The sequence below is a fragment of the Arvicola amphibius genome, chromosome 3, assembly GCF_903992535.2.
Source record: "Arvicola amphibius chromosome 3, mArvAmp1.2, whole genome shotgun sequence".
NCBI lineage: Eukaryota > Metazoa > Chordata > Mammalia > Rodentia > Cricetidae > Arvicola > Arvicola amphibius.
Window position 1 is genome coordinate 117,644,889 of NC_052049.1, and position 15,828 is coordinate 117,660,716.

At 45.0% G+C, this 15,828-nt stretch overlaps 1 protein-coding gene across 1 annotated transcript in view; it reads right to left on the reverse strand.

The window, feature by feature from the left end:
* The window catches only part of Ttc12 (tetratricopeptide repeat domain 12), a 41,777-nt gene that overhangs the window by 20,531 nt on the left and 5,418 nt on the right, over positions 1-15,828 (reverse strand). The window contains exons 3-8 of the mRNA XM_038323337.1: positions 11,830-11,990; positions 11,315-11,336; positions 10,544-10,621; positions 9,686-9,807; positions 6,615-6,674; positions 522-593 (exon numbers count right to left, since the gene is read on the reverse strand). Of these exons, the coding sequence (XP_038179265.1) occupies positions 522-593; positions 6,615-6,674; positions 9,686-9,807; positions 10,544-10,621; positions 11,315-11,336; positions 11,830-11,990 (515 nt within the window). The remainder of the gene's footprint in view (positions 1-521; positions 594-6,614; positions 6,675-9,685; positions 9,808-10,543; positions 10,622-11,314; positions 11,337-11,829; positions 11,991-15,828) is intronic.

Consider the following 15,828-nt stretch of genomic DNA (forward strand, 5'->3'; position numbering starts at 1 on the left):
GAAACAACAGCACAGAGTTGTCCTCTGTGACCTCTGTGCCACATCAAGCTCATGAACACACAATAACAAAAAGAGAATGAACACAATGAAAACTATCGCAGTAAAAGATAAAAATAAAAAAGAACACTATTCCGGATAAGTCTATGTGTGTTCAACCCAACAACTCCTTAGCCCCAGATCCAACCTATGAATGATTTCCGTCGGCTTGGGACCTAGGAGCCCGTCACCTCCACTGCCATCAACACTAGGATTAATTATATGATGTTGTAGTGGGCATGCACATACAGAAACAAGACTGCAAGTGAATTTTGTTTTCTTTCTGCTCATGTCTGTTCTCTGTGGAGGCTGAATCAGTACAAGCAGAGGATTCTGCTGACATGAGTCCCACAGCTGGAGGGACTGTCCCAGATTTCATCCAACATCCTTCCCAACTGTATTATTTCAGGACTTCAGAAAACACTAAAAGGTGAACTAACATCCAACCAACTTGTGAGCTAACTTACACCTCACTAAGAACTTACCTTGCTGTAATTCTTCATGGCCAGGTGGGCTTTCCCCATGTGGAAATAGGCTTTTGTGCAGTTTTCATCACACTGTGTGAAAGAGAATATCTGATCAGATGGTTCAGAGGATCTGAAGCCATTAGGCACGCCCCTGCCTGCCTCGTTAACAGTGCCAGCAGTACTTTGGTTCTCAGGACAGCTACCAGAGCTGACAATTAAGATTTTTCTGGGCATTTGTGATCAAGCTAATTGCTCTCCTCCAAATTAGTGATGCCACCAGCTCTCACTTCCATGTAGAGATTTGCTCAAGAAGTAAAGCAAGACCCCTCAACATTGGTTGAATGTTAGAATCACCTGGAAGGCTCATATATGTCCTGACCTGGCTGCCCCTGGACCAATTACATCACAATCTAAATGGGGTCCAGTCAGATAAAATTCTTCAGCTTTTTGGTTGATACAACTGAATAGCTAAGTTTGAGATTTGCTGGTTTATTAGCAGACAGGATTCCTTGGGAAAACAACTATGGTTACCAGTGCATCTTAGTAGGAAGCGGGTTCTTTTTTTGCAAATAAGCCACAGCCTGAACAACGTTACAGTGCACATTATATTGGTCAGCTGTCATATGTTCACTGAGCTCACTGAGGTGGCAGCTGGGTCTTGAAGTGGGGTTGCCTCCCACTCCATTTCAGACCCAAGTGTGTTTGTCACAAAGTGCCCTCCATGGCTCCTGTCCGGGGATGGGGTGGCCATCCTAACTCTGTGATGGGGAGAGAGAACAGCAGGACAGACCAAGAGGAAGAACACTGTACCCTTGAGGACAGCTGGAAGGTGGAGAGAGCATTTCCAGCTGAGCTTACTACTGGTTATCGGATGGGCATGCTTGTGGTGGAAAAGAGAGACTGCGGGTTCCACGGCTTCCACCGTGGGAAGCTGCTCTGTGAGAGGGAGCTCAATCCAGAACTCCAGGTGACTGCCTCACTTCCCCTGCCAACTTCTGCAGGATGTCCTGAGGGCCTGACTTGACGTTAGCTCTCCCTGTAGCTATTTGTTCTTTTACTCAGATACTCCTCTCTGACTGGGACGCTCCATCAAGAACTCCAGCTGCCTGTCTTGAAGAGCTTTCTCCAGTCAACTTCTGCTGGATGCTTCTGAGAACCAAATTTGACACTTGCTCTCTCCCATGCTCTTTCTTTCCCTTCCTTTCTCTTCCCTCTCCCATGCTCTTTCTCTCCCCCCTCTCTCCTCTCCCCCATGCTCTTTCTCTCCCCCCCTCTCCCCTCCCCCATGCTCTTTCTCTCCCCCCTCTCTCCCCTCCCCCATGCTCTTTCTCTCTCATTCTCCCTATTTTTTCTTCTGACTTTGGCTTCGCTTGTTAGTCACTCATAAATTCACTCTTTCAAATCAGAAAGTACAGCTATTGTAGATCATTTCTTTGGACCTTATAGAACAACCAGGAATTCACCTCAGTATCACTTAAAATCTAGGCCCTACAAAAGGGAGGCTTTAAGTATACAGCTAAGGATATGCCATTCACAGAAGGCCCTACCCCTGCCTGCTCCTGTTGCAGGGAGCACAGATATATGGACTAAAATTTGAAACACCAGCTAATTAACCTTGACTGATCCCATTATAAGCAAGATATTGAGTCAGGTGAGACATCCTTTAAAGTTTAGAGATAGTAATTCATTCATTCATTCATTCATTCATTCTCTCTCACTGTTGGAAGAATCACTTAGCACATAGCACTCTGCTTGGTAATACTCCATTAGCTGCTGTTGCTGTGGTTACAGCAGCAAGAATATATTTCACAGCAAATGTAATCTAAAGAAAGCTAAATCATAGTAAAAGAGGGAACAGTCAGTGCTGGGGAAAATTTTACAGGCGTGCCTTTATGTATAATATTTTCTGATCCACTGCTCAGTGACTGGGAGGGATGGAGAGAAGAATGAGGGCCAGGAGGACCGGTCTGTTCCATGAGCTACCATCCATCTTGATGGTTTTTATGAATGTCTTCTGTGAGCCTCACAGAGATGCAACAAAGCAGGCCCAGTCACCCCCATCCCTCAGACAAGGAAACCAGAGCAAGAGAGGCTTGACACTGGATAACTGCTACATGGAGGAGCTAGAATTTGAAATCTGACCACTTCATTCCAGCACACAAGGGCTTTTAAAATGTTATCAGGACTGGGGATGTAGCTTGTCTAATATACCCAAGACCCTGGGTTTAAATCTAATACCCCAAACAACAACAAATAAAACCAAATCCCTTTCAGAAATATGCTATGGAAAAAACAAACAAACAAACAAACAAACATAGACTCTACAGGAAATGCCCGACATACAGGTTTAGTAGAGGAGACTAAAGAGAGGGGGTCTTAAATGGAGCAGGCAAACAGGGGAAGGGCTTGAGTGAATGGAAGAGCCGAAGGGAGGATGATAGGGAAGGGAAAGGGAAGAGTCCAGAGGCAGCAGAGTTGAGGAGTCTTTATGGTCAGCACGGCTGGGATTGGAGGACTGGGTAGAGAAACAACAGGGCTGGAAGGGCAAGCTGAAAAGATGCCACAGGAGGCTCCGACTATGAGAGAGGAGGACGCACTATCAGTGGGGTGAGGAGGCAAGATAGTCTGGAGGTGGCAGGCAGTAGTGAGCAGAGCAGAGAGAGGTAGGGAGATGAGCGAGCAGTCCAGACAGCCAGTGGGAAGGAGGATTGATGCCTGAAATTCTGGGGACAGTGGCAGGAAGGGAAGCGCAGACAGCAGAGCTGCATTGAAGAAAAAGAGCAGCGCAAATGAGAAGTCAGAACGGAGAAGAGACACCTGGAAGGCATGTGTGCCCTTAACAGAAAGAGGCCAGGAGGGGCAGAGAGAAGACAAGCTGCCTGAGTGGACAGACAGAGTCAGCTTGTAGACTTCCTAGGTGTGTGTGTTGAGGGGGGCAGTGCCAAGTCAACCAAGTGGAAACCTGTATGAGGTGGCTGAGATGGATCCGGAGCTGGGAGACAGGAGGAGCTGGGGAAACAGGTCTGAAAGCTCCTAGCACAGGTGACAGATGCGTCCATGAGGGGAGAAGGGGGTCTTGAGAGGATGGGGACCTTAGAAGACACAACTGTAGAGCCAAGGAGGAAGCAAGCAGAGTGGTGAGCATCCCACGTTCACAAAGGATCAAATCCAGGAAGCAGGAGAGGAATGACCAAGGGGAAGGGAAGATGCTCTCCACATCCACTCATGAGAACCCAATATTCAGAGCATAGTCACGGCAGGAATACCAGGGTTATACAGCTGGGACACGCGAGTCTATAAACCGAAGACCGTGACCTATTTGGGTGTAGCACAGAGACCTGGATTTAACATGACATCACCTTCCTCCTCCACCCACAAAGAGCAACTAATAGATCTTCTTAGGATTGGATCCGTCCAGTCTAACCAAGAGCCGTCTGTCACATGCATTTATTACAATGAAGCCCACACTCTCTTTGAAGGAGTGTAGCTTTCAAAGCGTGGTGGATTTCATTGTGAGGGAAGTGTCCTGCCGAAGACGACATGTGTCTGCCCCTAATTGAAAACAGCTTTGCTGCCCTTATCTGCTTTGATGAGGAACATCAGTCCTGAAATATCACTTGGTCTGGTCTCTTCCAATTTAAAAGTGTCAAAAAATGTTAAATTGGCACAAAAGTCCCCTGCTATTAATAATAAAATGCTAGTGAGATTTAACGAGTTTTAAAAAGGCCAGACCTTTCCTTGGAAGTTGCAGCTTCTGCAAAGAGGGAAACCACCAGTTTTCAAATTCCTTTTGTGTCGACCCAAACCTCTGCAGCTGGGAGCCTCACCGGACCTTTAACAAGACAGGCCTCTGCACGTCAGTGAGTATTTCTAGTGCCTGCTCCACTGGGCCTGCTCTGCTCTGCTGTCACCATGAAGTTAATTATGCTGAGCTTCATTCAACATTGGAGCCAGTGTGCCAGCCAGGTCAGCACTGGGTGTGTCTACCTCTTTGTCCTTGACTGACAGAAAAGATACTCTGGAGGGTTGTATGAGGAGATCCCGTTCCTTTCCTTTCTCAGGAAGGAATGGGATCTGCTCTCATGGATCATGGGGTTTAGGGTTTCCTGGCAGGAGCTTTTTACAGTAGATAGTTAAGAGTACAGTTTGTGTGATCCCTGGCTTTGTGATTCTGAGTAAATTGCTTAGTTCATCTCTGAGGCTTCAGTTTTTAGCCACACAAACGTGGAAACTAGTGGCACCGAACAGAATATAAGCTGTGAGCCTGCAGCAATGTTTTCTGCTGTCACCATTGAAACAGCCAAGGCAAACACTCTGGGTCTCTTTTCTCCTAATGACTGGTGACAGAAAAAGAAACTGTGAGCAAACAAGGTGACAGTGTGGGTGAGCACGCCTATGCTGGAGGTACGATGCTGGCATCAGCATGGGGCCGCTCTCATGACTGAAAGACCTGCCCAGCATAATCGAGCAGTGTTTCCCCCACTCTGTGCCTTCTGGGGGATGACACAATCAGGTCCTTCAGGTGACCTGCAGGTTCACACATGTTTTATGATCTAATGGAATCGAAGGATTGTCTAATTCACTCCTATTTCCCTTGCTTACACCCTCAGCAATAAAAGTAAGCAAGAGGAGCCATGGAGATGGCTCAGCAGGTAGAGGCGCTTGCCACACAAGCCTGGTGACAACAGTCTAAACCCTGGAAACTTCCTAAAGGTGGAAGGATCCCACCAGCTCCAGAGACATCCTCTCACTTCTACCCATGTGCTATGACGTGCACACTCACACATGTCATGCATAGATACATGCACACACACACACACACACACACACACACACACACACACACAAGTTTAAAGATTATCAAGAGAATATCCCCAGTATGTGGCTGTGAATGTGCACTCCTGGTTTAGGTCACGGTCATTAGGCTAAGTGTGCTCTCCTGGGGAATTAGAGGCACAGGACACACCTGGATTATTCTCCTAGCATTTCAATCTTACCCGACTGTAAGTTGTTTAAAACAATGTGGTCCCATTACAAAAAATGATATACATTTTATGAGGTCAGCCTGATGGTCTCGGCCTATAATCTTAGGAGGCCTGCACCATCAGGGAGGCTGAGGCAGGCAGGAGGACAGCAGGTTCAGGGCTAGACCAGTGAGACCTTGTCTCAAAATGTGAAAGGCTTGCGGGTGTGGCTAAGTGGCGGGATTCTTGCCTCATATGTAAAAAGATCTAGGATAGAGAGAGCGAGAACAAGAATGAGGGTGTGTGAGAGAGACACAGAGACAGTGGGGTAGAGCGATACGGCAGGGACAGAGACAGAGAGGGAGAAAGATAGGTTCATATTTTTATGGAGTGCCACACAAAATCTGCAAGCATTTTGAAGACAAAAATGCTTCTTGTTTCCAGACCCTTTGTGGGCTCATGTGCACTCGTCTTTGAGAAGAGTGTGGGTAATTTTTTTTAAAGGCCCATGTGACGAAGTAAGATAGAGAAGCTTGGATTTAGGGTTGTTTAAACAGTTGGTTGTCTGAAATCATGTCCCCAGGACAAATTGTGGCATCTGAGAGCCGAGCAGTTCTTGCTTCCCTGCACCTTTGACTCTCCATGTGTATGCTCTTGGAGGGAGCAGGAAGCAAACAAAGCAAAATAGCAGTTGACACTTCCAACATCCCTCTACAAATAGAAGAGGGTATAATCTTCTTCCAAATGATTACAGCTAAAAGGAAAAGGCCCAGACTGCTGGGGAAGATGACATTGTAGAAACCGGCTCTTGTGGCTGGTGCTGGAGGAGAGGAGGTGATGTTTCCACTATGACATGGCGCAAAGCATTTGCCGGCTTCAAGGGGCTAGCGCAGCACAAAACTTCCCGAGATCAATGGCGGTAGCATCTCTGGAGTGCATGCATGAGCCAGGCACACTGCGTGCATTGTTCCAACCCTCATAGCAACTCGATTCCACCCCATTTTATAGATGAGGAAACTGGGGCTCCTTTTGAAGGTCATGCCCTTCAGATGACACACATGGAGCTGCTTTCTATACACTTCAGAATTCAGACATGGGGCCCGAGCAAACCCAGTACTGTCATGTGGGGAGGGAAACAGTTTCTCACCTTCAGAGCCCAGTCACAATCCATGAGAGCCTTCTCATAGTCCCCAAGCTTTATATAAGCCTGAAATGACACAAACACCTGATATCAGACACAGCTCTGTATCAAGGAGTCGATAGTCAGTACAGAAAGAACAGCTCATATCAGCAAGTAAAGAAAGAACAGAAAATGGATTTGAGGATATGGGGATAGTGGGGAACCTTATTCACAGGTAGGAGGTACAGCCTGGCGCAACCAGTATGGAAGTCAGTGTGGAGGATCCTCTCAAATGACCCAATTATAACACTTCCAGGTACTTCCTCAACGGACTCCACACCCTGCCACAGAGATACTTGCATGCACATTTAGCAAGGAGACGGAACCAGTCCAGATGTCTACCAACATATAAATGGGTAATAAAAATATGATACACATACACAATGAGGTTTTATTCAGCCATAAGAAAACATAAAATTTTCAGGGAAATTGATAGGTCTGGGAAGTATATAAAAGGGGCAAAAAGACAAATACCACATGTTCTCTCTCAAATGTGGATCCTAGCTTTAAATGTACGTGTGTATACATTTGTATATAGGTAAGTATGGGTGTAGGTCATGTAGCCAAGAAACCACTTTTCAAAATAATTAATACTTACTAATAGTAAAATTGGGAGAAAGAGATAAGGAATATATCCATATATATATATATATACTTTTCTTTTGGAAAGTTCCAGAAGAAACAGAAATTGTCATCCCATGTAAGAAAGGAAAACCAAGCACCAGGAGGAGAAGTGATTCTCTAGGGTCCCATCTGCCACCAAGAAGAGAGCTGGCCCCACATCTAGGTTTACTCATAGCCCAAACTTTCTCAAGGGACTGTGAGATTTTTAGCAATAAGATGAGCTTTTTCCATGAAAAGGCCAATCACAGGTGTAACTCTTGGGGAGCCGGCGCATGCAGTCAAAGTGGGGGCAGGCAGGCAGCAGCTGGCTCCTGGGCTCTGCAGGACGGCCACACCCCTCTATGGTCCTGAGTCACGCTTGACAACCATAAGGGAGGAAGAAGTCAGCACCATTCTCCATGACAGTCGTGACCATGGCTACGGCACTGTGAGTTAAGGTCCCAACAACCCTGAAGGCGTCACCATGAGCTTCAACAATTTATCTCAGGCAGCTTTTTACTTCCTTCCTTTCTCTCTTCTTTCCTTCCTTTCCTTCCTGACACCCTGTGTCATCTCCATCCTCCTTTGCTTTCTCCCTTTTTCAGAAGAACTAGTTTTCCTAAATGGCCATTAAATTCCAGATTTATCTAGTGAACACCAGCAATCTTGATTATAACATTAGCTGTAGGGGAGAAACAAAGGCAACGAGGGGGTAGGCTTTTCTTTTTTTCCTTAATAAGCAATACTCAGTTCCCAGCATCCTTATTGCTTTCCAGCACTGCCTGCAAACAGCAGAGGCATTTTAAAAATAGTCAGTGGCCCAAGTGATTCCTAATACCAGGCAGCTCATTCTGGGTTTATTTGCCTCAGAATGCAAGCTCTTGGAGAGAGGGCTGGGAGAGCTGGAAGAAATTGCTTCCCCAAAGCTTCTCGGTGCGCTTCCTTGTATTTATCTTCAGTCACTCTTAATGTGATTCTTATGACTAACCAAAGGGTGACTTAAAATTGAACACGGTAAAAATCCAACTAATCTAGATGCATGGGAGGCGGGTGGGCAACCTGCACTAGATCCAAGTCTGAATTATGCAACAGTTTCAAAGCAATTCAAACTCCATTGCTTTCTAATCACTTCGGGGTAACTAGCCTGAACGAGCACCAGTAGGTAGATATTTTCCAAGACAAAATTTGGTGCCGACTAAGAAGGAAAAGTAATCATTGTATTGACTGCTTACACTTAAGTGATTTTCTGAATTCTTTAAATGGGACGTATGGCTGCAGTGTTATGTAAGTAATGGGATCCTGGAAAACTGTGACAGAGCATTGGGGGCAAATACATGGTGATTCTGTCCTTAATAACTTCATATTTATAATCTTGTTAGGGCAATCAGACGGGCACTGCTAAGGTGCCTTCTGGCCATCTTTTTCTACGGACTTGCTTCCTTATAAATTTTTTTTTTTTTTTTTGCCACAAATGAGGGTGGGAAAGGACTCCTGGGCTCTAGTCAGATGCATGCAAACTGCTAAGGTAACGAGGCTGTACTGCTCTTGGATTTATTTGTCATTAAATCAGTGTGACTCTCCAGACTCTCCGGGCTTCAACTATCCTGCCTCTTGCTTTGAATGCTTCTCTTCCACAAAGCCCAGACAGGCATTCTTGAGTTAGGGAGATTGGAGCTGACGAGGCCTCTGCGGATGCCTCCCTCTCTGGTAAACGACGTGGCATCAAGTCTGTCTCACGGAGGTTCTGATGACAGGTCCTGTCTGTCATGGGATCACGTCCACCGAGCTGCCATCCCAAACTTCACTGTGTCTCAAAGATGAGGTTACTCGTGATGTTTGGTTTCAAATGATAGATATCAGCCTCCTGCCTTCATTAAGTAGCAGGTTGGAAACATGGCGTGTTGGGGGAGGGTCAGGCCTGGTGTTTTGAGAAACTGAGGTTGCTTGTGACATAAACCTAAAGGGAAAGAGCTTCAGAAACTCTGAACTCCTGAGAAACTGGATGCAGGCTACCCAGTCACACAATCAAAAAGCAGCTCTGATACAATGAGCAGAAAACTAGTTAGGAGAGCAGCCTTCGAGAGTCCACCGAAAGGGTGGCAGATTCCAAGTTCTCACAGGCTACTTCAGTCTCCTAGTTTCTCCTATCCACATGGGATACAGGTCCTGGCCATCATGAGTGGCGTGCAGGAGCCATCTTGCACGGTGGAGAACGCTGGTTATGCGCTGCTCTCCCCAGACTCAGTCACGCAGATGTCTGAAGACTGATGATGGCAAGTATTTCTGCCATGGAAACTGGCACAGGCAACATAAAACCACAAGAGCTGGTTGGTAAGCATTTACCAGCCCACCAATGATACTGTCTACCTTCTGTTTCGACAGGCTTGGCACCTGTTCCTGAGTCGCCACCGTGGACCCTGGCGTGGGTCACCTACCTGGGCTCGGTTGGTGTACAGCACCTTCATGTCCTTCAGCTTCCCCAAACCCTCACTGTAGCAGAGGATGGCTGTCTCATAGTCGCCCTTGACAAAGGCCTCATTCCCCTTCTCCTTCAGGGCTAGGAGAATAAAAGGCAACAGTGAGCCCTCCTCACAGGTCACAAGGTCCTTCCAGATTGCAGACTTTCCAGTTCAGTGCGTTGCCACTTAGTTTTCTCTGCAGCTATTCAAGGTCCAATTTCTTTAAGTGTTTATTTTCCCCTTCAAGTCTATGTCGAGTTTTCCTCAGAGAAACAACATTTTTCGGAACTGAGGCTTACGTCTGCTCCTCCCAATTTTAGTTACTTTTGACCACGGCAAGTGCCCCATAATCTTTAAGCAACTACGGAATGGGCAAGGTCTGTATTACACATACCATCAGGTGCTGAGGATAGTCCAGAACACACTCAGTACCTTCACGTACCCAGCCCCAAAGATAGCGCATCTCTTTATTCCTTTTCATTTATTTCATATCCCCCTTCTCCTGTTTCTCTTTTCATTCTGACCACACCTTTACCCCAGGCTAGCCTGTGGAGTCTCCCTTCTTTCCTACTTCCCAAGCACCATTCAGAAATCTGATTGACTTAGTCTACCTGCCGGCTGAGGTTGTATACTGCTCACTGCGTGTTAGTAAGAACAAAGGACGAACCACCAATGATTTCTGCCTGGTCAGGTCCTTTGACTGCGGGTCCATCAGTTCATCGTGAACCCACCCCCCAGGGCACCCAACGTCCTCATGCATCAGCACACAGACTTTCAAGGGCTCTTTCCAGCTTGAGTCATCCTAGCTAGTGAAATGTAAGGACCGGCAATTACCATCTGCTAGGGCTCTGTTTTCTCGTCTTCTCTTGGCTCGTTCCTTTGCATCCTTCTCCACCGATGCCAAGAAGGCCTCTGACAGCAAAGCAGTTTACAGCATAAAAAAAAAAATCCACATAATCCAGTCAGTCCTTTAGTTCTCAATTCAAAGGAAGCTACTCTGGGACTTTACAGTTGTACCTTTTATGCATATAAATGCAGGCACACACATGAATGCACATGTGTGTACATGCACACATGCATTCATAAACACACACCAGTACATACATTTCTGAGGCAGCTAAAATGTCACTTTCTTAATTTGCCATTAAATGCTGATTTTTGTGTGGATTATTATGTGTGATGGCTGTCTATGCTTCAGATTTGAAGTATGTCTTTTAAGAGAGTTTTTCCTTTGAAGGGAGACCTTTTGTTGTTGTTCTGTTTGGTATAATGAGCCTCAGAGCTGAGCAACATGGAAAACACCAGCATCCCCTAGGCAGGGAAGGGTAAATTGGATCATAAGGAATAACGGAATTCAGTTTACAAAAGATTGGCCAGGAGAAAACAAAAACCAAACACCAAACTCAGGAAAGTCTCTAGATGCTGCCTCCTCAGACCAGAGCATCCATACCTTGGTGATTAGAAGAGTTTTGTTCCTGGGTTATTTGTGAGCCCAGAGACTATAATTTAAGGGTTTGGAATTTACATTCTTAAAACAAACAAACAAGAAACAAAAAACTGATCCTAAATGAATAAAACCTATTAGAAGAGAGATGCTGCCCTTACCTGGGTTCATTTCATCTGCATTCTTCAAGGCACGGGTCATCATAAAAACAAAGAAACAAAGTTTAAAACTCAGTCTCTGATAAATGTGTTTATCAGCCAAGAGAACAAAGCAACCGCAAAGGAGCAGTCAGGTCATTTCCTTTACCACCAATACTGATGGCTCCCAAATTTACAGGGCTTGCTTTAAAGCTGGAGCTGTAACTGTGGGCATAATTCTGGGCCTGATCCTGTAGAATCAAGATGACCCACGTCAAGGGACCCCACCTCCCAACCTATGACTGTGTTAGAAATATGAATATGAGTTTAGTAACACGACACTCAAGTTCAGGGGGTAGAGAGGTTGGGTTTTCACTAAAGGAGGAGAAGAAGGCACCCACAGAGTTTTTACTTTCCATATGGAAAACAGATCTAGCAAGCCTGAATACAACACTACTCCAGCTTCATTGGACAGTCTGAGATCACACCAGGTCTCCTGACTGAATCTACATATAGAACTTGATAGCAGAAAGGGAAACCTCGGGTGCTCTCGGGGGGCTGATCATGGTCTTGTTCAAGGTGGTCCTGCACCCGTCCTCTTCTTGATCCCTCTCCATCAGCTGCAGCCTCTTTTCCGTCTCCAGGACAGCTTTCTGCTGTATGACGGGATCATCGGAATTCATCTCTTGAATTAAATTGGCTAGAGGAGAAATCACATGCGACTCAATCGAACAAGTTCTTCAAAGGGAAAAAGACTCCATCTGTTGGAAAGGATGGTGTTGAAAACTGATAAGGTCAATCTTAAGATAGGAGAAGAAGGTAATAGGAAGCCCAATGAGTCACTGGGACTAATATGAATAACATTAGTTTTATCTGGGGGGTGGGGGGAACAAATGGCAAGATAATTTAATGCTGGGCTTCACGAAATAGAGTTTTAAAACTGCTGCTCAACACAGCAGTAATTTGTGGATTGTTTATTAGGAGTTGTGTATTTTGATGAATATTAGAGAAAAATGATGAATAAAAAATATCCCTTTGTTTGGTTTGAAAAGCTCGTGATCTTGCATGGGAGACAAATATAACAGGAGCAGTTTTGAGATTCACAAAGCAACAGCCTTTCACTGCCTCCCTGCCTCTCCTCACTGCACGGTCTACCCAGATTGGCATCCACAGACTGCCAGTCAGAGGGATTACTCTCCTCTGCCCTCCCATCCCACCTACCCGATGAATCTGCTCATCTCACTCCAACTTCAGATTGATCTAACTATCCATATCTAGCAGCCTTGACTAGAGATGCTGAATATTGATGGAGAAAGACAGGCAAACACCCAGGGAATCTGGTCCCAGTTTGACTGGACCGCCAGCAACCCTCACACTTGTAGCAATCCCATTATGTCATCCTAGGGTAGGCAGTCTATTATTCTCGCAAAGAGTTTCAAGTTTGGGGCAACCTCAATCTGATCATTCCAAACAGAGGATATTACTTATTAATTCAAGGAGGGAAGGGATGACATCAGGGATGAGCTCTTTTAAGGTCATGCTGTTAAACTCACACAGCTGCGCACATCTGCATCCATCTTTGGTTCTCACCACAGAGGGATGCTGTCTCTCTTGTATGAGGTTTGAGCTTCTGCTTGTGCAAGGGGGTTGAAAAATGAATTCTACTCTAGAAGCGAAGAAAAGTCATTTGTGGCCAGTTTTGCTATCTATCTGAACATGCTTGATACACGGTTTTGGAAAATGTGAATTAGTGTGTAGCCTACATTTTATTTGTAATATGCTTAAAAGATTTTGCATGGTACCTGCGGTTCTAGGCAGTGTGGGCACCATGAGTCAAAGGTAATCCAGTTTAGTACTGATAGATATCCATGTGGATTATTTTTTATGTTTCAGACAGTAGATAAATGCTGAGTTGAATACCTATATGTGCATGCTACATAGTCTTCAGGTTATGACTGTGTCAAGTTTCACAGCTATAAGTAGTTTATAATAAAGAGTCTCTAGGCTGGCCAAATGGTTAAGTAGATAAAGGTGCCTGCTGCCAAGGCTGATGGCCTGAATTCCATCCCCAAGATCCACAGGGTAAAAGGAAGGAAGTGACTTCTGAAAGTTGCCCCCTGACCCTCACGCGAGCATGCACATTCCCTCTCACTGGTAAACAAATAAGTGTAATTTTAAAAGATCTCATGATGAAGCCCTAGACCTTGTAAAACTAACCAAAAGTTTTTATGAAGTAAATGGAATAAGTCGAAAGAACGAAGGAAATTAAATAAGCAAATAAATCTAAAGAGGCTGAACTCCTTCACATTGTTGTCAACACCTGCTATCGACAAACTTCTAAAGTCGCTGCCATCGTAAAGAATGAGATTGGAATCGCATTAACATGTTATTTTTCACTTTGCTGGTTATGATTGACCTGAATATCTTATTAGTCCTTATCCTACTATGCTTATTATTATTCTTGGCCCATTTTCTACTAAGGCATTTGTCCCCTTCGCATTGATATAAGTGACATCTATATAAATTCTGGTCACATGGATTTTTAAAAATCCCCTTGGGTTCATTTGTTTTTATGTAGGCTTGGATTGATCTAACATCCTCTTCCAGCCCCTTGGGCACCTGCATATACGCTCACACAGATACACGCTTACACAGATACACGCTCACACAGATACACGCTCACAGAGATACACGCTCACAGAGATACTCGCTCACACAGACACACGCTCACACAGACACACGCTTACACATAAAAACAAATCTGCAGTTTGGTTATTTTCTCTCCTCGTCACTGCGTGAGATCCCTGTGCACACTTGAATCTCGTGCAAGGTGGGAGCACAGCTGGCCGAGGATGAAGAGTCTTCCCCAGTTTTGTCCTCCCTTTTATAGATGTGCAATCCGTTCCACACTCTTCACACCTTCTACTGCACTGTCTGCACTTTCTAGCACGCTCACATCCTCACATAGATCACCAAAGGGTTTTTTTAATTTTGCTTCGTTTTGCTTTGTTTTGTTTTTTTTAAATCTCAAACACTGGAGAGTTAGATCACCATTTTGTTTCCCTGTGAAATTTTCCTGGTAATTATTGGTCCTTTGTTCTTCCACATGGACCTTTGGGCCAATTTGTTGAATCTGAACACAGACCACTTTGGGGATTTTGATTTAAAATAATGGTGCAAAAGAATTTGGGGACAACTGTTGTCTTTGCCAAATGATACCTGAAGGAAAAAATGCATGTCTTTTTATACAGATGTTCTCTTATGTCTTTTAATACAATCTGTATTGACCAAGCCCCATACTTCACCCCAATTCAGTTAGCTTATCCCTAACTTCCTTCCTCAGGTCCTGGATCTCATCAAGAGCAGCAGGTTGCGGCCTTTGTTTCCTTAGATTTTTTTAGGGGTGTGGCTGTCTGTCAAGCCTTCCATGTTTTTGAAGACTTCTACGATTTTTATTTGTTGGTCTTAACATTTATTTAATGGTTGTGGTTACAGGGGGGTGAGGTAGGTGAATGTGCAGGTTCCACAGAGGTCAAAGGATGGTGGGAGTTGGTTCTCTCCTCCCACCAGGTGGGTTCTGAGGCTACAGTTCTGGGAATCAGACAGTCCATCAGCCTGGGCAGCAAGCACCATCCCCCACTGAGTCATCTCTTCACTTCACTTGAACAGTTTCCTGCCACACCAACTCCAGTGTAGACCCTGCTTCTCCCACGGTCTGAGTGGCTCTTCTGAGCTGGTCCGTGGCAGTTTCCAAAGGTACCAGGGCAACTGTTTTGCAGTATCTTTCTATTTTGGTTTATTTGGTGTGTTTCTCAGGATAGATCGACTTGGGAGGAAGAAAACAGCAGAGCATTGTAGGGTACAAGATATCACTATGATTTATCATGATGGGAACCGTGACAATTTGTGAAAGTTTGTGTCTGCCAGCTTCTCTCTACTGTTGAATTACTTTCCACACCGCAGGCTTTGCAACAAGCCTTAATGAATCTCGCATTTAACAGGAGGAGAGGTATGCTCCGGCTCCCTGAAGGAAACACAAGTCATCAGGAACTCACCTGGGTGGGAGAATTGTTTGATTCATTTGCCTACTTACTTATCCAGTCTCATTCACGTCAGTGTGAATTCATGGATATTTATTTTCTACTTTGGATTATAATGTAAACCTATGTTGTTTGTTCTGTTGCTCATATTGTCCCCATTTCCCCCACCGGGAGCTCTTTCAATTAAATTTTTATAATTCTCTCCACAAAGATCTTAAATATATTTTGACAGTTTTATTTTCATATTGAAATGCAGCTTTCCTGAGGCCAAAATGCAGAAATCTCATTTCAAGGTATGAATACAAAGGAAATAAACTCAGTCTACGCGGAGTTCTTGGCACTCCCATACTTGTTAGTGTTAGTCCTGATAGACACATATAGGATCACTCGGAGACTAGACAGGAGAATGGTGCCTGCGCCCCAGCTCACAGAAGCAGGGTAGAAGGGTGGTCACAGGAGGTTGTTTGGGGCTGGCTGTAGCCAAACAGGAGGAATGCC